The sequence below is a fragment of the Astatotilapia calliptera genome, chromosome 22 (genome assembly GCF_964374335.1).
Source record: "Astatotilapia calliptera chromosome 22, fAstCal68.1, whole genome shotgun sequence".
Classification (NCBI taxonomy): domain Eukaryota; kingdom Metazoa; phylum Chordata; class Actinopteri; order Cichliformes; family Cichlidae; genus Astatotilapia; species Astatotilapia calliptera.
This window is the reverse complement of record NC_137442.1, coordinates 25006269-25030909: the sequence shown is the minus strand read 5'-3', so window position 1 is coordinate 25030909 and position 24641 is coordinate 25006269. Positions and strand designations below refer to the sequence as shown.

At 41.3% G+C, this 24641-nt stretch overlaps 2 protein-coding genes across 2 annotated transcripts; one reads left to right on the top strand and one right to left on the bottom strand.

Annotated features, from left to right (window-relative positions):
* The first annotated feature begins 12273 nt into the window (after nucleotides 1-12273).
* On the top strand, nucleotides 12274-16130 carry sync (syncoilin, intermediate filament protein). Its single transcript, XM_026156027.2, has 6 exons — nucleotides 12274-12431; nucleotides 13385-14967; nucleotides 15046-15260; nucleotides 15411-15618; nucleotides 15688-15812; nucleotides 15885-16130. The coding sequence occupies exons 2-6, from the start codon at nucleotides 13441-13443 to the stop codon at nucleotides 15931-15933; spliced, it is 2124 nt and encodes a 707-aa protein (XP_026011812.1). The 5' UTR covers nucleotides 12274-12431; nucleotides 13385-13440; the 3' UTR covers nucleotides 15934-16130.
* A 1061-nt stretch (nucleotides 16131-17191) lies between these two features.
* rbbp4 (retinoblastoma binding protein 4) lies at nucleotides 17192-24558 on the bottom strand. Its single transcript, XM_026156025.2, has 12 exons — nucleotides 24351-24558; nucleotides 22891-23041; nucleotides 22647-22792; nucleotides 22378-22551; nucleotides 22017-22132; nucleotides 19489-19649; nucleotides 19260-19386; nucleotides 19002-19079; nucleotides 18157-18233; nucleotides 17970-18027; nucleotides 17776-17886; nucleotides 17192-17587 (listed from the first exon to the last, which is right to left on the bottom strand). Exons 1-12 carry the CDS (start codon nucleotides 24367-24369, stop codon nucleotides 17525-17527), a joined length of 1281 nt encoding a protein of 426 aa, XP_026011810.1. The 5' UTR covers nucleotides 24370-24558; the 3' UTR covers nucleotides 17192-17524.
* Between the last annotated feature and the right edge of the window lie 83 nt (nucleotides 24559-24641).

Here is a 24641-nt window from a genome sequence, read left to right as displayed (position 1 = left end):
GTGTACACGCAAGTAGCCCAACAACACGGGATTAAAGTCTTTCTTATTCACATGGTCGGCCTCATCATGAGCTGTGGGCCACGGTCTTGATTTAGCTCCTGAGATGAGGCAGCTAAATTACCTGTCTCTTGGGATTCCTGGGTTATTTCTGGCACACGATCTAAAGATATCGCTGTCAGTCAGCTTTTTTTTTCTTTCAGCACATGGTTCTCATATTTAACAGCTTTAATGACCGTCATCCCTCAAGCCGATCATGTACTGTCAGTGCTCGTCAGAGGTCTTTCTCTGTCTCACATCATGGAAAAGAGCGAGCCAAAAGTAAATTAAAACATGTGGAGGGAATTTGCTTTGAGGCACCGTGTCACTTGTGTTGCAGTAAAGACAGGGCGGCAGTCGGTTAGCTGTTCTCAAAAATTCGACCTGTGTGCCGGTTATGAATGTGAGATGATTCATGGTGAGGTTTTGCTTGGTGAGTGTGTGTGAGAGGGAGAGAGTGGTGGAGGGGTCCATGCTGGATGTGTGTGTTGGAGTCCTGGGAGGGGTTAAAATGAGTCATCGTTTAGTTCACTCAGGCCTAACAGATTGAAATGTTTTAAGGTTTCTATGGCAATTGAAGAGAAAACAGTTACCCTCAATATGTCTGCAAGTGGGCTACGGAGCGCCTGTGTGAAATGTGCATGTGCAGTAAAAATCATTAACCACGAGAACATCATGATCCTGCTGGGTAATGTGTCACCTATCCTCCCTCATTCTGTTCCCATATGTAGCTCTCTGTGTAACAACTGCAGCTACATATGCTCCGCTATCCTTTAACAAGCATTACAAGAGACAAGTGAAGTGATGATGGTCTTACTCGAGGTCTCAAAAACTCATAATGTTATGGCATTAAGGGCAAAAAAGCTTAAGTTGAAACAATTTATTTAAATGTAATATTTTTATAATTCATTTTACTCTTTTATATATGCTGAAAGAGTAAATCCACTTCTGTACTCCTCCCCAGTGTTGGGAGTTAACTCGCTCGTTACTTTCTGCCTCGGCGGACAGAGGCGGTTTCTCGCAGCTTAAGTACAGTTTTTTGTTTTAAGGCGTTTTTTCCCGAAGTCGCAAAAGTATGACGTCACAACATTCCGATTGTTCACTTGCAATGTTGATCCTGGAACATTTACTATGATGATCTGGGAACAACACCAACACGACGATATCAGATCGTGCCAGGTGGGGGACGGTTCCTGAATGCAGTTTGAGATGTGACGAGAAGAGATGCACTCTGGTACTTTAAATAGATGTATATTTTTAGCTTTCACTGGACAAGCACTGCTTTCCTTGCTTGCCCTGAGAGAATGCTACTGGTATAGAGTTGCATCTTACTCAAAATGACTTCTAAATATGCAACTTAAGTGTAAATTATCTTGTTGAATTGTTTTGTAGAAATGGAACACCAAGAGGAGATGTTTATTAAACACTATAGCAGTATATAGATATTGGAAAAAGTTTTGGAAGCTACTTTTTAATTTCACAGTTGCACAACACTTTGTGAGTGACCTGTGTGTATGTGTGCGAGTGTTTGTGTTGGATGTGACTGAAAGGAGGCTGCAGGCAGGAAATCCATACTGCCGGTTGGGATAAGCCCAGCTCTCTCGACCCGGCATTATCATTCTCGACCTGCTTTTGTCCTGCGACAGACGCATTCTTTCTGCACCGACTGTTTCTCTGTTTCTATCCAGTTCTCAAACAGGCATATACAACATTTAAACGCACAAAATAAAACCAAACACCAAAATAGGTCTTAACTACTCTAATCTAACATGTGCATTTCCGTCATCTAGGAATACATTTCTAGGAATTAATTTAGAAGTGAAAAAGACCAAAAAAAGTCCAAATACATTCCACAGTCCAATTATTTATAACATCAACCAGCTAAGATGATGTTAAGCCATGAGGACAGAGAGAGAATTGTGATAAGTAATAATAGTTTTAAAGCATGGGGAGAGATTCCAGGTTGATACTCAGCTGTGAAGGGAGCAGAAGGGATTCCTCTGTACAGAGGAAGCTTTGTCTAACCAGTCTATGGTTATAATAGAAGTCAGAGACTCTGTTGGCAATGAGTTCGGTTTGATAAGGGATTTTGGAAATAAAGAAATTTAAGCTGAGAGGGGAAAAGTGCAAAGAAAAAGAAGGAGAATGTAATAAAAATGCTGGTTTTCTCTCTCCTGGCATGTCTCTTTTCTTCTTGGACAACTTGCTGTTACTACCCCACTCTTATGTAGGCAAAAAAAGACTGGGTTATAAATTGTAAAAGCTAGAAGAAGCTGCCCATTTTACTGCCTCTAAATGCAAAAGGAAAGTACCAGAAATATCACTGAGTCATGTCATACAGGGTTGAACCTACTGAAAATGAAGCTGGAAGAGTTTATTGTGCCTCTGGGAAACACTTTTTTAGAGTTGAATGATGAAGGGGTCATTTCGAAAAACAGTGAAACCGAAAGAAATCAGTTTCTCAGTGCTGCAGTGTGGATATCTGTATTGTCATTATTATAAATGACTGTCACTAAACCTGTGACTAAACCAAGATCAGCGTTTAAAGGATTTACTTCTGTTTCATGCCTTCATGAGAGGAAGCATGTAAAGATGACCAGTTTAAGCTGACATGACCCTTCTTGAATACACAAACATGGCCATGGGTTAAGCAAATTAAATAAATGGCAGATGGTAAAATAATAAAACACGATCCAGGCAAACACGCAAAGCTCTGCGTGTCCGACGTCAGGAATAATGCTGTTTTTGTAGTTTTCAAAGTATTTCTCAGAATCTGGAAGCAGTCAGAGCCAAAACACACTGGCTGTGTACTGAGCCATCTGGCCTGCAATTCATACAAACGCACATACAGAAAAATGCACTTACATGCAGAATTGACTCAAATAATAACACCCAATTTTCTACTTTTTGTTCTATTTTTGTTTCAGCTTTACTGCCCCATGAGCACGCTACTTTAACTGAGTTACATTAGAAAGCAACACTTTTTCATTCTCCTTATTTTCTGGCATCAAGTTTTTCTAAACTATTTTTTACTGTTATTTTTGTCCTCATTTTTCCTTGTGTGTTTTTACTGTTGCATCACATTTTGCACGCAGAATATTGCAGCATTAACCTCAATATGAAGGCTTTTTAAATGAGATATTTGTAAGGATGAACTACTCCTTTAAAAACATGCCATGAAATATTTTTGCAGCAGGAATTCCTGAGAGGGTGTGGTCACCGCTGGGTTGTTGGGGCTGGACAAAAACAGGCCACAGCTTTCCATCCACCTCGTTCTTTCTTTCTTTGTGTCTCTCTTCCCCGTTTGTCTTTCTTTCCCCATCTGCCTGTTTTGAGCGTCCCCTGGGGGTCGTTCAGATGAGGCTCCGACCTCACAACAGGAAACCTGAGGTGACCTCAGCCAGTTCTCTAATAAAATAACAGGATTGCCACTTGCTCAACATCAGATTAGGAGAGCTGAAAACAGCAGTCTGTCACTCTCTAGTAAATCCATATCTAAAAATATGGATTAATAGATTTGTGCACAACATCTTTATTAACCTTTGCATTGTCATGTGCATTACATATGCACCATTAAATGCCTTGAAACAACAAACTGTTTCGTTAAAGACTGAAAAATAATCATCTAGCCTCTACCACCCACTAAAGGTTGTTTAAATACAACCTCGGATGAACAACAGTACATAACATATTACACTGTTTCATTAATTATTTAACAAAAACTACAAAAGTGAGAAATGAAGTACACCACATGATTCAGTAGCTTGCAGAGCCACATTTAGCAGGGATAACTAAAAGGACTCATTTTCTGTGACTTTCAGTCATCCTGGATGTATGTTGGCCTACGTTTTACAGCGTTGCTTCAGTTCATTGAGGTTTGCAGGTATTCGTTTATGCACAGCCCTCTTAAGGTCTCTCCATTGATTTCAATCAGGTTATTCTTTGCTGCTGTGCTTGTCTTGCTGTATGATGCAATTTCAGGCAAGTCTCGGCTGTCAGAGTGATGGCCTCACATCTGCCTCAATACCTGCAGGGTACCCAGGTTCTGTGGCTGCAAAACAAGCCCAAATCATCACTCCTCTGCCACCGTGCTTGAAAGTTGGTATTGTTTGGTTTTTTTCCAAACGCGGTGCTGTGCATTATGGTCCGATATCTCCACATTGGTCTTGTCTGTCTAGAGCATATTGTTCCAGTCTTGTGGTTGAAGATGCAACGTGACAAACCTAAGCTATGCTGCCATGTTGTAGAGAAAAGAGGCTTTCTCTTGGTAACCCTTCCAAACAAGCCAAACTTGCTCAGTCTTTTTCTAATTGTACTGTGATGAACTTTAACATTTAACACAATAACAGAGGCATGTAGAGTCTGAGATGTAGCTCTGGGGTTTGTTGCAGTTTTTTGAGCATTGTGCAGAATGACTGTGAGGTGAGTTTGCTGGTCCCAGCAGCTGTCTTAAATGTTTTCCACTTCTGAGTGGTAAAGTGCTATCAATACTCTAAGTTATTTTATTAGGTATGTTGTATTCTTGTACAGCACTTTGGTCAACGCTCCTGTTGTAATTAAATGTGCTATATAAATAAATAAAATATAACTGAGTAATCTTTCTCACTGCAGAACGATGGACTGCTGTGATGGCCAGCAACAACTGCTTCTCTGAGCTGATTGTTGACACCTTTTGTTTTATAGATTTGCTCACACTTGCTGATGATCAGTTAACACTACAGTTGCATTTAATTAGCACAACGTGGTTGCTACCCTCTTAATTTCAATGGAGAGAGTAAGGGTGTACTTAGATTTCCACACACTGTTGGGCATTTCAGTTTAATTCTAACACAGTATAATATGTCATATTTTATAGTTTGTAGTCATCTAATTTTAACACCTGTTATGGACAGATTATTTTTTATTATGTCCTGTAATGTAAACCCTTTAAAAGGCAAGAGGGGCTTTTGTATTAAAATGACTGTAGTTGTGAAAAACAGTGGCACCAATTGAGCCTCTTGTGACGAGAGCAGATGAGTGATATCCTGAGTAGTAGTTTAGTAGTATTAGCACTAAATGCTGTTATGACACTTCAGTCCAAACAGAGGATGCTCTCCCTTAGATAAGATCCCAGCAAGTCGTCATTTGAAAGCTTTTTTTAAGACGCGCTGCTGTTGTCAGCTTCAGGTATTTCACGGCTCACAGTACAAAAACACTTCCCTAAAACAAATGAGCTGCAAATCCAGTTCTTGCGACAGTATCCTCCTTCCATCGCTGATCAAGATCATTTCAAAGAAATGTCTTCTTATCAGATGAATTCCTTTGCTAAAAATTCCACGCACCTACAGCAAAGGTTAAGCTGACATGCAAGCTCAAGCAGACAAACAACCTCATGAACACACAAAATCTCTAAATCTAAAAACGCAAGACCTGCGCTGAACATATCCTATAATGATTTTCTTTATTGATTCTGTTCACTCTGTGCCGAAGCTCCGTCACCGGTGACTGAACGCCACTGAATGATCCTGACTGTCAACATGAGCGTAGCTTGTGTCGTCTTTCCTTATCAGCTGTTTTCATCTGCAGCGTTCCTTCATGGGAACTGGTTGTGCCTGTGAAGAAGCCTACAAGGATTACACTGAACGGCAGTCACAATAAGCTGATGTAATACCAAAAAAATCTGCTTTTGTTTGAAAGAGAAGTGATTGTCTTTGAAGGGAGGCTGGGGTGAGATAAATGAAGGGGTCAAACAAGTCGTGGATGCTCTGTGCCTTTTTAAAGGTAAGCATGTTCATCATTGTCAACTGGAGGAAACAAGCTTAATCCAGAACAGTGGAAAAACACACTGAAAAAAGGTCACGAGGCTGCCTACTTCATCATATTAAGTGATGCTTTACGACCATAAAAAGCCTACTGGTACAGACTGCGAGTGACTGAAGATGGTAAAGAGATGACAATTACGTAGCAGAAGCACTCTGTTCAAAGTAAACACAACATAAGGTCACTGTCATTAAAACACACTCAGCTGTAGTAAGACACGACTATAAGACATGACAGATGGGCAGGAACAACACGAGTCAGTAGTCTAACCTGAGGACGCAGTTGGTTGTCAACAGATAGTCTTCGCTTTAGATCTCCAGACCGGCTGTGAAAGAACACATTTTTAAAGTGCGTTTGAAGAAGCAGTTCACTTTGACTGGATGTTCAGGAGAACACCCATGTGTAACGGCAAGATTGAGAGATGTGGATCCATCATTTCCTGAGTTTCTTTGCCACAAAATAACAAATTATGCAACTTTATTTTAAGACACTGAACTAAGAGTCCGGCAAAGCAGCAACTAGTTACTCGCGTCATCATTACTGGCAGTTCCTCATAAACAGTTTCTGAGTAAAAGTGTTATCATATGTGCATCATGTCTGGTTCTATTTTGGCTTTACACAGCTGGATTTCTTTTGTGCTTACAAACACCCAAACAAAATTGTAACCACTCAAATTGTCTTCTTAATTAAATATTTTCCAAAATGAAACCTTGTTGAGCTACCACCATGACTGTCATGGTTCAGCTGTGTAGTCTCACCTACCACACAGCAGTGCAGGACTCCAGAGAGAAAATATACTTCAAAGGTCGACTCAAATGAGACAAAGGGCAGCAAAACTGAACATAACACACACGTGACAAGAGACTACCAAAGTAAAACAGGAAACATAACACAGACAGAGACTAAGACAGGGGTCAAAGGGTTAACTGATGGCACGACCATAGCTGGACTGGCCATCGGGCATACCGGGCATTTGCTCGGTGGGCCGATGGTGAATTTTTGCTTTTATGGGCCGATGATTTATTTTTATTTGTATTTTTTTGTAACGGTATAAACAATGAAAGGTGGTGGATTAGGTGACATGAATGAGTTGAAGGGAAGTTATGAACTGTTTCTGAGAGACAAATAACACCAGGATCCTTTTCGATGTAGCTGACAGCTGGTAACTGTGCAGGGGTGGATCTAGCAAAGTTTTGCCAGGGGGGCCAGGTAGAACATTAACAGGGAAAGGGGGGCACAAAGAAATACTTTTCTTTTTCTTTCTTATTCTCATTTAAAATGTCTGGCTGTTATTAAATAGTTTTCTTAAGCTTACAACCAAAGTTTTTATCTGATGTAAAATGTATAGAAATCATACATATACCAACAAGACTGTACATCACTGTCACAACAGCATTTGTTTTCATTCAAAGGCTTTATGGCTTTAATACCTGGTGGGCCGGTCTTTGTAGAATCCAATTTGCAATGTGCACGGCTGGCGCGGCCATTTATTTTTTAATGCACCTTCTCAGATTAATTCACTGCGTGTCGTGCCCAGGGCTGGACTGGATTTGTCTCGCATTAACTCCCTTCTTTGTCAAGATGATCCCACACTGCTTCAGTAATGTTAAGGACCGGGCTCTGGGGAGGCCGATCCATGACTGATAGTGTTCCACGGTGTGTTTTTCTATCCAGGCATGCTTCTACTGCACTGGAAGTGTGTTTGGGATCATTATCGTGCTAAAAAATGAAGCTGTTGCAAATCAAATGCAACCAGATGATATTACACGGTGGATCAAAATCTGATGGTGCTTTTCTTTTCATGACTTTTGCACAGTGCTATAGCTTTGTTTCAATCTTGACTTTATAACAAGAACAATATTAATTCCCTGTATGGCAAATGTGATCAGACCCCCAAACACAAGCACAACCACAAACAAATGACCCATATAGGACACTTCAACTTGAAACACCAGGAAACATTTTCCCAAACTGTCCTGATTTTTTCCTTTTTTTTTAACAGCTGACAATGCACATTTAGTTTATTTAGGTGTGTTACAAAGAAGAAGTTAATGCAGTTCAGGAGCAGGAGTGAGAAAACCTAAAAGCAGGTGATCTCCACTGTGCTCGTGCCACACAGGTGGTCCTGCAGGTCTGTATGCAAGCCAAACAAACTGAACTGCTTCCTCCAAATGGCATCAGTGTTTATGAAATAGAACAAAATGTACTTCCAGAAACCCTGGAAAATAAAATATATAACAATATAACAGCTGTTTAAGAGGTATATTTAGCTAGTTCAGCTTTCTGTTGCTAGTGACACCTTACTGCTGTTTGTGAGAAAATGAAAGAGATGAAGGAAAGGAGAAACAGAAGAAAGAGGACGACACACTGACAGGACATTCTGGTGAGTTTGGAAAGTACTGCAGTTTGGAGCAGCAAGTCCAGCATATGGCCTATCTCAGTGGGACAGTGGGCTTCCAACCACCACACCCCCTTGAATATTTGGTTTCCCCCTTGCCCTACTCTACACCCACGCACACACACTGATCACCTCTCCATCTATACTCTAATCATTTTTCAGGCAAGGAACTGAGGAAGAGAGGGAGCGCCACTAAGCCTCTCTCCCAGTGGCTGCGTGGGTGTGCATCATCCCAGTGTTAAACAATGTGTTGAAACAGATCAGCCCTGGACATAACGTCACGTAAATTACCGTCTCTTTCCCTAAGCCGGGACTTGCCAAAACACAGAGCTGAAGCAGTCGAGGAGGGTGAATTAGATAAACATTACATCTTCTCTTGAGCACAGGGGACATACGTTTGCAATGGAAACACTGAATCACGATCTCAGGGGAACGACCGTCACTGTTTTACAGGGTGTTAACTGCACATGAAGTATATTTAGTAGACAGGGTCAAGTAAATACACATCACAGGGGGATACGTGGTAAATTAATCTTTGACAGTTTGAGTCCATCTTTTTCTTCTGGCTGTTTTGAGCAAGCTGAGATGATGTGAAACGAAAAAGAGAGAAAAACCACAGTATGGTATAGTAACAGCTGGGAGTACATTTCTGCATTTAAAGAACATAAAACAGCTGTTCTTAACATTATAGAAAATCTTAAATATTTTCTATAATGTTACCCAGTGTCATAAAAGTTCAAATTAAGCTATGAGGCCATCTAGTGGTGTTTAGCTGTAATACGAAAGTACTAATATATGAGTAGTGTAAAATGAAAGATATAAAATCTGACAAAATACAACAGTATACAAAAAACTCATACAGGGAATTAATTTTTTAAGTTCTAGATAAAAAGAAAAGTCACTCAAAGGGAATTTAAACAATAGTTTTTGGTGTAAAAAAACCACAAAGCAATTCTTTGCTGCTTAGGTCACAGTAATATCTGCTCTTTACTATCTTTCTCTTTATTGCATCATCGCCATCATCTCATTTCTTTTTCATCTGCCTCATATTTTCCAAATAATCTGTATCCATGTCATTCCCTGCTCGTCCGGAGCAGCACCTGTCTGCCAGTTGATTGTTGGGGGTCAGGAGTTTGGATGGAAAACGATCCTCCTCTGGGAAACAGCCAGAAAAATGCAGGCAGCTATTTAAAGACTTTTCGATAATGAGATGGCAGGGGTGGAATCCTGGAGCTGTGTTCTTTCATCATAAACACATGCCCACGCCTCTCAGCAGCCGTAACGGATGCATCTACACTCCCTGATCTCTAAGGTGTCAAGACTAAGAGATTCCTGGGAATTTGGTGGCCTTGTTTTTACTATACAGCAGCAATTAAAAATAAGGCAGACTTTTCCAAGATTATGTTGAATAATTCAAGAAAATAAAACAGCTAAATGGGCTAAAATGAGAGAACTAATAAACTTTCTACTTGGAAAGGCCATTATCTGTCCTGTATGGGGTCCTATTTGTGCCAAAATTATGTTTAAATGTGCAGCCGTCCCACTGAATATGTAGTTGTACTTCAGTTGACGGATGAATATTGATGGACTTCACAGTAGCTACCTACATCCATCTTTTATACTGTTTATGAACAAAACACTGTTTCGCATTTGTGTAAATCAAACTATACTGTTATCTTGTTACACTTCCTCTCATTTGGATGTTGAGAATAATGCCCTGACATGCTGTTTGTTGTTGATTACGTCGTGGAAGAGAAATTGTTTAAGCCGTGTTTCCAAAGTAACAAAGAGCCGACGGATGGCCTGGATTGCAGCCATTCGAAGACCAAATATAACGTTCCAGAGCACTCCAGCTCACATGTTAGTCTGCTCCAAGCATTCCCACAAAGGTCAGTCTTCTGTTGTAGTTATTACGTAATATATCATAACATAATTATTGATGTAGGTTACAAATAAGTCTTAATTTGAATTGAATTCGTTGCGCTATGCTGCTTTGTTCGCGGTGGCTTTGTGGGCTAATGTTTGTTGTATTTTGTAGGAAAACCAGCCTACAAAATGCTGGAATGCGATCCAGACTGTGCACTCTCTATCAACCTGGGTCATACCGAGTTTAAAGCTGCTACCACAGCGAGATTTGATCGGTTAAGAGGGAGAGCAATATCAAAACAGCCACGAAAAGTCCTGCATATATGTGCCCAAGTGTTGTATTGAAGCAATCAAGTGATGAATAACTGTTTTCCAGTATGTTGTTTTGCAATGTTGTGTTTTTGTTGATTTGTTTTTCACCGAAGCAGCTGATAAAGCACAATGGAACACAATTTTGCGTCTTTCCTGTAAGATTCTATAATAGAATGAAATAATAATGCCAGTTATAAATAAGGTCAATAATAATAACTCTTTTTATTCTATTAGATCCGAAAATGTTGTGTAATACTACAACCTGAAATGACAAATAGATTGCGTTGGCCTGTACAGGAGATAAAGAAAAAAAATCTAACAACAGCTGTGAAATGGAATAGTCCAAATCACCAAAGTAAACTGGACCTGGGCTTGTTGCAGGGATCTGAAGTTACTAAACATTTTGTGAGTGTATGCACTCACACTTAGGACCATATAATAATAAATATGTGCATGATGAAAGTCGGGCAGCACGCTAACGTCCTTACTTGTATGGGTCTGACCCTTTCACTCCTTTGATTTTTTTTCCTCATACTTTTTTTTTGCCTTTTCGTCAAGTCTGTCTTTGTACAGACCTGCCGTGTTCTCCGTTGTTTTGTACATAACTGGTTTTGGGGCAAATAAAATGCAAGTAGGGATTAAAACCGCAGAATTAATGATTACCGGTGCTGGAAATGCTAGCGCTTGATGCAGTGTTTTGATTTTGTTGCCCTCGTACCTACAATGCAATGCGCGAAAGTCACGTGGTCTGTCAATCTCTATTAGCAAGCATGGTTAGCTAGCTTGGTTAAAAGCTAGCTAACCAAGATTTATAAGCTTTATGAGCACAACACGGACAACATAGTATTCATTAAGATGAGACTAAAATCCCTAAATCTCATTCACCAAAACTGAAGCACAAATAATACCACACCGTAAGACATATGACTTTCAGATAATTTCACAATAAAGCACCAAAAGGCATCAACACCACAAACACACCTCAGCAGTACAAATCAATGACACCATTTACAGGGGGGTGCGGTTAGGAAATAATGATGGTCAACAGTTGGCACCTCCCTTTTCATAGAGGCAAGTAATGTTTTCTATACAAGCCAGAAAACATGCCTTATCATACTGTAAAGATCAGCACATTAAAGGATCTTTCAGACAGGAAGTGGGATGTGCTGCGATGACTATTAGGATTTTATACTCGTCGTGCGGTGCCTCACAAATGGCAAAGTTCACATCAAATTGATGTCATATTCACTGTTGTTACCTACCTCTTAATTTTTTATAACATGGCATGTTGTGGTCACTGGTCACCAAGCCCTGCCTGTACAACATAATTAAATCGCTTGCTCATGGCCTTCCCGTCTACTTGGATGCATATCACATACAAGTCAAACATGGCCGCAGTCAAAGTTCAGCTGCAGCACACATAAATGCTCTTTAGCCGGCGCACTTATGCTGCACTTTACTTAATGCAGTGCAAACACATTATTGCAAGCCACAGAAAAGAATGGGCTTCAGAGTGCAGCACACAACTGTAGTTTTCAGCACTTTACAGCTCCTGGTACAAACAATTGCTTTGGCAGGTGTGTTTGTTAAAGAGTTTCGTAGTATTTGAAAAACAGTTCAGAGCTCAAAAACAAAAGTTTTGTCACATTTTCAGTCGATGTAAAAATTGTGCACATGAGCAAAATTTTGACACAAATGGAACCTCATACTCTCAGGGTGAAACAGGCAGCCTGCTGTGCCTCTTCTTTCCCCCTGCACAGTGTTTATTAATAGACATAAACAGACCCGGGGTAGTCATGGTCACGCATAGCAGCACAGTGACTGAGTGAGAGGAGGCTGGGTCAACTGTCTTTATCCCCCCTCCTCTCTCGGTTCATCTGTACTCGCTGCTCCCGCTCATTCTTTAACACTCACTTTACTTTTGTCGTTTGAACCAGAGCGCCTTGATTTTATTCTTGCTCAGCAGATTCATCATCGGAATACAGCAGGAAGGCAGAAAAAAGGAATCATATGTTGAGAAGTAAGTTCTTGTGATGGTTTAAATTAATTATACGTTCATGAACTTTCTGTTGTTGTTCATAATGCAGTTTTTTATTTTTACTGTGGCCTTTTGCTTAACTGATAAGTAAATGTTTTTGTGTAAGATGGACATCAGGCGCATGCTGGTGCTGTCTCTGGGTGTTGTGCCTTATCCCAGCACCTGTCCTGCAGTGAGACAGCTGGTCCCTGTCATATCTTCTACTGAGCTTTGTTCTGTTAGCAGTCAAACATGTCAAAGAAAGAACAACAAAATGTAGCTTCTAAAATATGCTCATTAATTACATGAAATGACCTAGTTAAATACAAGCACAAGAGTTCTAGCTTGATTCTTTGCTTTTTTTAGTTGGTTTCAAACCAAGAAACAGCATCTATCACATGGATCTTGTCTCTCTTGTCTCAAATCTCTACCCGATGACATTATTGGGTCAATTTGATCAATTTACCCTTGGGGAGTATCTGGCTAGTCTTGGCAAACACCTCAAAGGGTACAGTTACAGCTGCATTATTCACCAGGGGAGACTCCAAGTGCCCATCCATCGACAGGGACAATGACATGTTATGATAATCTGCTTGCTGGTGTAATCTCTGTAATGCCACTTGCTGGAACTTCAGATGAAAACTGTCTGTGTGTGTTTATATCACTAGAGGTTTTGTGTTCATTGAATGCATACTTGTCTGAGGTGTGTTTGACCGTGGCCATGCACTGAATTGGTGCCCGTGGCACCTAGCCTAAGGGAGCAGCTGTCAAAAACATACCCTGCTAAACCATGCCTCCACATGCCCACATGTGCTAATGACATCAGCATAGCTTGCAAGTCCAGCCAAAACATTAACCCAGCCCCTATTGTATGCTCGCATGTTATCATTTTAAGCCAGACCTAATATATAGCTAAGAGGCCTGAGACTGCCTAACGTATTCATCTGGTTTAACAGGCCTTTCTGAAGGGGACTTCTACATCAAAACGGGCAACGGGAATTAGGCCAAACAGATGGATGACCTAGATGATAACATTTCATCCTCTGGTTTTGAGCCACTCTTCATTAAGGAAGAGGAGGGGAATCCAGAGAGATCCCTCATGGAACAAGGAGAATGTAACACAAACCTCCATGACCTCACCTTCACAGGCGCACAGCTAAAGCAATCAGCTTTGATAAAGCCATACCTCCAGGAGATGGATGACTTACTGAAGAGCTGTGAAGAGCTCACCGGTATTTCATTTGGCTCTCAGTACTCAGCAAATTATACTGAAACAAATCTGAATGAATCCAGTCATGGTCAGGCAAAAGAGGAAGTAACAGTGGAAAAGTGTGGAGAAGCATGGAAACACCCCCAAGCCTATCTTTCAACTAGCTACATTGACACACACATAGATGGGACCAGTGCCGAAGAAAAGCCTGCCCAGGGCCAATCGCATTGCATGGGAACTGTCATCGACAGGTGTGGCGTGACCACAGAACGCTATCGCCAGGCAGAAATGCCTCTGACATCAGCAGGTAACAAACTGAGCAAAACCATGGTGGAGTATGAAGGCCAGCTGCTGGGGATGCTAGCCATGCTGGAGGGCTGTATGGAAGAAACTGGCATGGATTTTGAACCCCAAGAGTGGGTTACAGATGAAAGCCAAGAATATGTACACATCAACAAGAACCCTCAGCTTTATAGAGGCACAACACTGGTGCCCATTCAGCAAGAGAGGCTATTAAAGACGGAGAGCCAGCCAATGCAATTGGACTCCTGGGAAGAAGGTCAAGTTTCCAAGGACACCGGGAAAAGAATGACAGCAGGTTCAGCAACACATGGCAGCCAGCACAAAGATTTGTCTGGCCATGACATGATGGGTGAGCTCTCTGTGGACCGATCAGAAAGCCCAGGTCATCTAAAAACAGACAAGGTGTTCGGCTTTTCAGAGACACCCATAGATACTACAAAAGAGAACACGATGTACTGCGAGGGAATGAAGCCTGGACATATATTTGATGAAAGCACAGAAACAACAGGAGATGTGATTGAGATTGATGTAGATGCCAATGAACTCCTGTCTGAGAAGACAGAAGAACTCAAGAGAGACACCTTAGATCTGGGATCTAGTGTGACAGAATTAGAGGCCTTGGGGACTCAGATGGAGGACTGCATTGAAGGGGTACAGCGATTACAGAAGAGGAGGAAGGAGCTGCTGGTAGAGGTGCTGTGCCTGAGAGGGGAAATGGGCCAAGGGGCAAGTGAGGAGGAGGAGGAGGAGGAGCAGATTGATAACAAAGTGGCAGACCTGATGAATGTGCTCAAAAAAGAACAAGAAGGCAGAAGGGGAGAAAGAAAGAGGGAGAGCGAGATCCTCAGGGAGGAGAGGGCAGAGGAGGAAAGAAGGATGTGGAAGGTGAACCTGGAGAGACAGGGGCTACAAGATGAGCTTAGAAAGCTGAAGAGGAGGCTATTTGCAATGGCGAGGGGCTGCGCCCACAGCCAGGCAGCTCTGAACAACCAGCGCCGTGAAGTGGAGATACTAAAGAGAGAAGAGGTAAGAACATAATTACATTTCCATCCATCATGCATTTCCAACCATTCATTCATCTTCTTCTAAATGAATTTCTTCCAGGAGAAGCTGAAGTCCTTGGTGCTCCAGCTGATAGAAGAGGGCTGCCAGCTCAGGCTGGCCCAACAACAACAGCTCTCAGTAGTAAGAGCGAAGCTCCAGGAACAGAGCTCCAGTCAGACTACCAACACTGCAGAGGAGCTGACTGAATGCAGGAGGCATTCATGTGGGGACATACAGCAGTATGTGGAGGGTGGCCTGAAAGCATTGGAGGACAGGTGCAGTCAGTGGAATCACCAAAACACGTGTTTTTCTTCCTTTTGACACACACAGACATTTGGTAGTGCTGTAGTTTTAAGACATAAAAACCCACTGACACAGTGTTACAGCTATAAAACACTAAAGCTTTCTCTGATTTGCTTGTCCAGGTATGAGCCCATTTTGCTTGCACTGTTGAAGAGAAGAGAGGCAACAGCTGGCGCAATCGTTAAAGCCAAAGAGCAGGCCCAGGAGCTGAGAGCCCAGCTGAGACCTCTGATGGAGGAGATAGAAAAACTGAAGCTGCAGAGGGCTTGTTTGGAGGAGAAACTCAATCTAATCCACATGCAAAGAAGAGAAAACGTGGGGCAGTACAAGGTAACCAAGGTGACTGAGGAAAAAGTAGGGCATGACGACAAAAACACTGACATTATGCCTGCCTCTCAGGAGACGGTGCACTGTCTGGAGGAGAGCAGCAGAGAACTGAAGACTGAGTTACAGATTCAGAAGCGAAAAACCAAAGAGATCAAGGAGTTGAGAGATAGCCTTAACGAGCAGCTCCTACTTTACAGGTAATCCGTTCATCAAGTCTGTACCACACCTTTAAACCTTTAAGCCTGTAACTAGATTGTTTTTCTTTACAGAAATGCCATTCAGGACCATAACATGGGTGACAATGAGGAGGAAACATGACTGTTCTTCACACAAAATGAGCTTGTGTTTTAGGAAACATAGTAAACTAAAGGTTTGATCAGTGCACTTTAACACATATAAACATACATGCTGTTATAGGACAAAACCAAGACAATCTTTTTTTTTTGTAAAGATAAACTAGACTGCAGCTTGTAGGAAAGTTTTTGTTATGAATAAACGCAGTGTGTTCTTTGTAATCTAAGTGCCACTGATGAGTTAATGTCTGTCTCTGAAGAGCAGACTGAATTTCTTGTACTTATAAGGCCAACGTGCCTGAAGAACTAAACACTGGGACACAGACGAACAGGGTGAGTAAGCCTCAGAGACGGGAAAAAGTACCAAAACATCACAACACAAAAGAGGCCTGAGCAAAGTGTGACGAAGCATCATCAACTCTTTCACTAAAATGATTAAAAACTGTGACTGCTCACGTTTGACAAGGAGACAATCCTCATTTTCACAGAATTACAGGCATAGTGGATGTTAAACATGCAAAATATTAAACATGCAAAAAACGTTTGTGGCTGAAGGAGAATAAACTATGCTGTACCATGAGTACCAAAATGAATCAAATAATATATCAATAATTTAGTGTCATTAAATGTATGGCTTAAATAAACTTAAATATCTATTCATGTCACTTTAAAATTTTATGATTTTAATTAATGACATTTCATTTTAAAAAACTAATCAATCATGTTTAATTGTTTAATGAGGGATTTATTTCATTCATTTTGGCACTTGTGGCCCTCCATACAGTAACTTTTCACCCTGAAAAGTAAAAACCTGCATTTCTTTAAATGGCCAGCAGAGGGCGATGACTCTGAAGACTTCTGGCTTTATCTGTGTGGAATTAGGCCTCTACTCCTTTGCTTTATGGTCCAGATAAACAGTCTGCTAACACTCAGTTACTATTTTGAGGTCATAAAGAATCAAAGTTCATTTTGTTAATAAATTAGGGTAACTGTAAGGGTCAGAAAGGAGTGTCCAGTGCAGTCAGTGCTCATAGACCAACAACCTGTCTATCACAAGTCATTGCTTGTCATTTCCAGTAAAAAAACAAAAACAAAAAACATAACAGGATGAAAATGACAACAGTACCTTCTAAATCTCTCTTCTATAATCATCTGTAGTCCACAAAAACCAGAGCAACAAGATTTCAGGAACGTTACTTCAAGAAAGTCACATTCAATGCCACTGTTCTGTGGACTGCATCAAATTCTAGCTGGCATTTTACTTAACGTTGTAACATAATCACTTTTAATTGTTCAATAACACTTTATTAGGGAAAGAAAGCATTTACAATTAGCATTGTACAAGGAAGAGCCAGTTAATTACAAAAATACAGATTATACATAAGTGCATTGAAAAAAACAATAAAGAAATAAAAATGAAAAAAGTGAAATTCTTGAGGCAGTAAGTTACTAAAACGAGTCACTTTGAGTGTCCCAAAACAAGCCAGCGCTACATTTAGTCACACTGTGTTCTTAGCATTTAGTGTCCCGATGGAAGCGGAGCAGGATGGCGGAGTAGCTGAGTGGAACTATTTGTGATCAGGCTTGTAGGTGAATGCACACGACACGTGGAGGTGTTACGCGGTAGCTTCACTTTCCATTGTACCCTCAGGTTCTTCATCATTGTAGATGTTCTCAGCCTACACGGACAAATCAGTGTCAGTTATTCAGACTCAAAAATATTAGCTGTGAGAAAACCTTTAGTAAAAATATGTCTAAATAAATAAAATAATTGGCAGATGGAACAACACACTCACAAAAAGCATTAAAAATCGTATGGTACAAGGCAGAGGGATTGAAAGCTAACATGTGGTCACAGCTGTCTTACCATTTGCCACACTTGCATAATGTTGTCCTCAGACACAGAACAGGTGACCCAGGGTTCATTGGGGTTCCAGGAAAAGTCAGAGATCTTGGCTGTGTGGCCTCCGTGGATAAACTAGTAAAGAGAAGAGAAGCTTCAAGTTTCGGCATACATCAATGCAAGATGGCGACACTTCTACAGACTTCAGCGAGTCTCACCAGAAGCTCAGGCGGGCCGTCCTCTGCATCTTCTGGAGACTGCTCCTCGCCAATTTTACTACAGAAGAAGAAATGAGAGTTAAACTTTATACAAGGCAATGTCACTACACTGTGCCACACATTTCCGGGGTCAACTAAGTCTTTAAAGCCATCTGTTTTAAGAAGGTCTTATCAAATAATTGTGTACCTGAGATCCCAGACATTGAGGCGGCGATCTGTTCCACTAGATGCTAATACGGTTTCATTATGAGGTGACCACTGAACCTAAAACAGAATTTAAGGCGCTGAAGGTGAAAAGCAATTAACGCAGGTCATTCATTCATCATAAAAGTAAATCTTTGAGTTACTGTCTGTGTGATTCACTGCTTTGGAATTACAAGAACGTCTTGGCATCTGCATCGGAATGATCATCAGGAATATTAATAATAATCAAAATGCAGAAGTGTATATTGAAACCCACACAGCCACTATTTTCTCAACAAGAACACTGATATCAGCAGCAAAGTCATTGCTGTCGTAGTTTAACGCCGAGCTGAGCCATTACACAGCAAAAAGCAAAGAAGCGGTGCTCTGACCAAGACGGTGAGTTTGGGTGGAGTTTTTCTACAGTCCACAACAGCAACGCGTCTTATTGTAATCGAGATTAAAAGCCTCACAGGTAAGAGAACTAGCAGCAGTACTTGATCAAACCAACATGTTTGCTCAACGAGCTCAGAGGTGAAGAAAAGCATTTTTCCAGTTTCTCCCAGCCACTGAAGTTTGTTTGTAGGATACAAACAAAAACAAAAGCTGCAGAAGTTAAAATATATTATTTAGACAGACTGCTAACTTACTTTAATATTTAAATTTACCAAACCTGCTGCAGGCTGAAGGCAGCAGGTTGAGTCAAAAGAGGCATATACTACATAAGATTTATTTCAGTGCTTTATTTTAAAATTTAAATCAGTATAAAATATACAAAATTATATCACTGCACCACTAGATACTGTCCTTATTTCAGTACAATTTCATTCATATAAAGAAACATCTTACCTGAAAGATCTCATCTTTGTGCGACTCAAAGGAATGTAGCTTTAGCTTCAGGTTTCTCAAGTCCCAAAGAGCCACGGTCTGTGGGCGGCACAGATATAGATTAAAACATGCCTGCAACATTTTCGGCAACAACACTGCAGTTACAAAACTAACAATACCATGAGGATTATTTAGTCAACAGTTACAAAATGCACTCAGTTAAAAGTCCTGCTGTTAATAAAACAATACCAATTAAAAAGTGTTGGAATATTATATCACCTTGTCTGCTGAGCCGGTGGCAACGATGAACTCGCTGAAAGGGTTAAATGACAAACAGTTGACCTCTGCTGTGTGGGCCTCCACTGCATGGCTGGCATTGGAGGTATTGTTTGAACGAGTGTCCCAACTTAAAGGACAAGACACAGGGTGACGCTCATCCTTTTGCTGCATTTGAAAAAAAACTGTAAGTGTGCTTCACCTGCGCGTGGTATTTGACTGAGAGCCTTACATCATAAGCTTCTGGTCGTCTGCTACAGATCCAAAGAGCGACTCGTGAAGCAGATGCCAAGAGACGTCTTCAACCACAGCACTGTGACCGGTAAAGACCGTCTTTGCATTTACTATCCTGCCCTCCTTGGGAACAGCACTGATGTCCCACAGACAGATTGTCTAAGGGACAAAAGCACAACAAACCTCATGTTTGCACTTCAGTTTTGTAAAAACGTAGTCAAATTGGAAAATGATTGTTAACAGCAGGTTTTTGGCAGTGCACATTTTTTAATACCTTCCTGACATTTCATTAAGGTCAGTTTCTGACAGCATTTGTGGAAAAACATTTAGACAGAAGTCATTGTAGTTATGAATGTAAAGCAGGGGTGGGCAACTCCAGGCCTCGAGGGCCGGTGTCTCGAGGGCAGGTTTTAGATGAGTCCTTGAACCAACACAGCTGATTTAAATGGCTAAATTAGCTCCTGAAGTTCTCCAGAGGCCTGGTAATGAACTAATCATGTGATTCAGGTGTGTTGACCAAAGGTGAGATCTAAAACTTGCAGGACACCGGCCCTCGGGGCCTGGAATTGCCCACCCCTGATGTAAAGCATGGGTCTCAAACTCCAGTCCTTGGCTGTGTCCCAATTACCGGTAAGAGACTGCACGCTTGAAGTACGCATTTTAAGTGCGGTTACGTCACCGCCACGTGACGACGGCTGTCCCAATTCGAAGTGTGCTTCAAATGCATACTCCAAATGCGCCGTCCATTTCCCCAAATATCAAGCGTGGTCCGGTGCACGATTCGTGGTCCCATATATCCCACAATTCATAGCGCGGCGGTGGGTGTGGATAATTTTGCCGCAAAATGCGGCAGACGCGAGTGGCTGAAGAGGTTTTTTTTTTCTTCCAAACTTTATTGAAACCATAAAGCGAACAGTCAGTCATTCCAGTTCAGTTTGTACAGTAGACATACAAGGCAAATAAGAGTAACAATATACAGTACAATGAAATAAGAAGGATAAATAAAGGATAAAAAAAAAAAAAGGGGGGGGGATGTGACAGACTTCATAACAACTTTGTATTTGAAAGTTGTGACAGCTCATTCGTTGAACATTGCTGAACGAATTTCAATCAATGATAAACCTTTTTTATTGGAAGTTAATTTAAGAGAGTTTAAGTAATATTCAATTTCAATCAAAAACAAATTAAATGATGGGATTGAGTTTTGAAATTTACATTTATGTATGTGGAATTTCCCTAATAAGATGGAGCGGCCGAAGAGTGAACTGTCAAAAGTACTGAATATGACGATCGATAGATAGATCGATATACACACACATCTCATAATATTCTGACAATACTATAATATTGGCCATATTATATTTACATCACCACAGTGAGTTGACTTTAGTCTCATGAACAACATTAACTAATTGTTATTTACTAACTAATCTTAAATGACTGTTCAGCACAGAAATGAAGCCCAATAATCATGTTTTACAGTCCCGTGGTCTCAGCCTCAGATACTCAACTAATCAAAGTGATGTCATGACAAAAATGAATGACTAACAAAACATTTTCTCCTTCATTTCTGTCAAACAACGCTGTATGTAACGTGTCTCGCGGTTAGTATCATGGTTGCTAGGCAACCTGAACAGCACGACGAAGCGTATACCCTCCCATTTCACAAGCCTCTCACTTCCACACTTCTCGTACTTATAGTACGCACCGTACGTAGTGCGCGTACTTCAAGCGTGCAGTCTCTTACTTGGGACACAGCCCTTGAGGGCCGGTGTTCCTGTTGCAAACACACCTGAATAAAATTAGTAGCTCATTAGCGAGAATATAGAACTCACCTGCATGCTAAATTTAAGTAAATGTAAGTGTTTGGAAAAATGAACTTCTAAAAGTACTTTTATTGCACCATGTTCATTCACTCACAAGCTGCTGTAACATGAATCAAACGGCTGAATTTCCACCTCAGCATGCAGTCTAAAAGTTGCATAGTCTTGCTAATGACTTTAATTAATTGTATTCAGGCGTGTTGCAACAGGGACACGTAGAAAAGTTGCAGGACACCGGCCCTTGAGGACTGGAGTTTGAGACCCCTGATGTAAAGGATCAGCTGAGTAAATGATTTAATTCACCAGCTGGCATCAGAAATGCTAGTTCAATAACCTAATCGTAGAAATAATGCTCTGTGATAACTACAGTAATAGAAGCTGCAAATGAACAAAGCTGAGAGCAGTTTAATAGTTAAATTACGAGCATTTCCATGTGCACGTCACACAGACAACTCGAGGGATTGGAACCAAACAGTGAATGCAAGCGGTCATGAAGGCTGAAGTCGGCCCACCAAAATATCTGTGTGTGTGACTTTTTTGGCAAAGCAGTTTACTTTTATTTATGGTACTGGAAATATAGTGATTGAAACTAATATAACAAATCTGTAAAATAGCCCTAGTTGGAAATATCTGCTGCTAAAAATTAAAAACAGAAAAATATTTAGCACCATTTCTTCATAAAACAAGAACTACTTCCTCTTACGTGATCATCTGACGCACTAAGAAGAGCTCCTGACAGATTTGAATTCCAGGATAGACCATAGCCTTCTTTCTTGTGGCCTCTGAGACGCAGATCAGGGCGACACACTCCTGGAGTATCTAAAGACGACATAATAAAATCAACTGTCAATTCAGAGACACTGGAAGAGAGGTGTGAGTCTAAAAGAACTGAACAGACAAGTTTGTTTTTGACTAGCGATTCTGTACGCCCAGTATTTATGTTTTGATGAAGTTGTATAATTGTTTTAATACCAGCAAGCTACCAATCACAATCCAGTTTTTCATAACGTACTCAAGAACATGCCATCTTCAGCGGTGTGTTGTGCTTTGTGTGATTGTTGCACCTGGCTTTGAGGGATGCTTGGTGTAATCAAACACCAGCACATCTGAGGTGGGGGTCTTAGTGGCAATGATGCAGGGGTTCTGGGGCATATAGCGGGCACGGTTCACTTCTCCTTCGTGATTGATCCTGATTTCAATCTCAATCTTGCCGTTTACTGAGCCAAAGCCTCCAAACTCTTCAGGGAAATATAGAGAAATATGTTTGCAAGCTGTGAGTATATAAAATATGAAGTGAATGCATTATACATTCTCTCTTTATCAATATACCCACCTCCTTTGTCACTGTCGTAGTGCGAGGTGTCAAACTGGGCATCATCATTGGGCAGCTGCACGCTAGCAATAACCAGGTGATTCTGCTCATCAGACGTGTGAGTGCCCAAAATGAGCCTGTGTACGCTGTAATCCTTTCCCTCGGGCCTGGTAGGGAGAAAAAAAAAAAAAAAGGTTTAATGCATTAATACCACTTTCTTGCATGTTTGAGATATATTACTGGTCAAATGTGTAAGCGCTTCCACCTTGAGACGTCAGGTAACCACTGAACAGTCAGGCTGGGCCACTCTAAGGCATGGGTCATAACCAGGTCGTAAAGAAAGGGGGTGTTTTTCTTCCAGATCTTGTACTCTTCATTGATGACCCTCTCCTCCAACGCATCATCAAAAGCACCAGCTGGAAGACAAAGTGGTCACAGAACCAGTATTGATAATTGGCCACACAGTAATACTGTAACTAAATAAAAAGTACAAATACCTGTCAGATATATCCATAGCTTTCACTAACTCAAGCTGTTAGTTTATACTAGATTTATTTCTGTTACAGTTAATCGAATAGAATAACCCTGTAATTGTCCCACAAGGGGAAATTTGGGTGTAACAGCAGCAAGAAAGACACATATACAAACAAACAAGACACAGAACAGAAACATACACAATTTTTACATATTTACATCAAGGACAATTGTTACCAAAAACAGAGTACTGTACCGTTATTAAATTAAATAAAATTAAATAAAGTTAAGAGGCAAACCCTGGTTATAGTGTGAATCGGTTGATAAAATAGAGGTTTACATCAGCGCTGTCACTTGCACTATGTTTGTTGGGAGCGGTTTTGATTGTATAGTCTGACAGCTGCAGGGAGGAAGGACCTGCAGAAGCGCTCCTTCATGCATCGAGGATGCAGCAGTCTGTCACTGAAGGAGCTCTGCAGTTAAGCAACATTTACATGCATGGGGTGGGAGACTGTCCATCAGAGATGTTATTTTGGCAGAGTCCTTCTGTCCCCAACCACCTGTACTGGGTCCAGGGTGCATCCCAGAACAGAGCTGACCTTCCTAATGAGTTTATCCAACCTCTTCCTCTCAGCTGCCGATAAACTGCTGCTCCAACATACCACACTGTAAAAAATGACGGATGCCACCACAGAGTCATAGGTCTTTAAAAGCGCCCCCCGGACTCCAAATGACCTCAGCCGCCTCAGCAGGTCGAGTCTGCTCTGACCCTTCCTGTAAAGTTCATCAGTGTTGTGGCTCCAGTCTAGTTTATTATTCAGGTGAATCGGCAACAACCTTTAAAAGTTGGTCTTTACAGTCAACAAATTTCGCTATCAAGTGATTTGACTGTTAACGTGACAAGGCCTAGGTATTTATCAGTGTTATGAGAAACTTCTCATTGTTCCCGCACCTTGCTACAGCGTTAGCATTACCATAAGACGTGAACTCATTTCTTCACCTCTGCCCGGTATTCACACACAAATTACCCCAACTTTTCAGAGACTGTGCCCAAACAATAACTGAGCTTTGACATCAGTAAAGTTCACCTTCACACTCTTAAATTAACCCGCTTGTGTTGACTGTTATAGAGTAAAACACAAGAGCTACGGGCAGCTTGCCCTAGCTGCCACCTAAGCTAACCTGACAACTAGCTGAGAGGCATCAAACAGAATCGTTTCTTTTTGCTGACAACTAAAGTACTCACTCTACCTTCCTTGTCTGACATCATGTTTCTCCCACGTAGCTGACAGAAAACTGAAAGCTGAAGTGTGGTTAAGGTGTAGAGCCCCTTGAGCCTCGTCCAAGCTGGTCCTCCGGTGTGCCTGCAGACCCCCGGTACCGTTTAAACCACGGGAGTACAACGGCACGCTAAGAACTAGCTAACCGAGCAGCCGACTGTGAGAGACGTGGGTGCATTCGCGCGCTCAGTACAAAGAGGGGCGTCTTCCCACCAATTACGGCGCAGCACCTGTGCGCGTGGCTATCGCAGACTCCGGTGCA

Coding starts and splice junctions, on each gene's coding strand:
- sync (XM_026156027.2), top strand. CDS start 13,441: ATGGATGACCTAGATGATAACATTTCATCCTCTGGTTTTGAGCCACTC. Junction 14,968..15,045: donor AGATACTAAAGAGAGAAGAG/GTAAGAACATAA, acceptor AATTTCTTCCAG/GAGAAGCTGAAGTCCTTGGT. Junction 15,261..15,410: donor CTGAAAGCATTGGAGGACAG/GTGCAGTCAGTG, acceptor TTGCTTGTCCAG/GTATGAGCCCATTTTGCTTG.
- rbbp4 (XM_026156025.2), bottom strand. Junction 18,028..18,156: donor CTCAATGTCTGGGATCTCAG/GTACACAATTAT, acceptor CTTCTTCTGTAG/TAAAATTGGCGAGGAGCAGT. Junction 17,588..17,775: donor TTATGCAAGTGTGGCAAATG/GTAAGACAGCTG, acceptor TTGTCCGTGTAG/GCTGAGAACATCTACAATGA.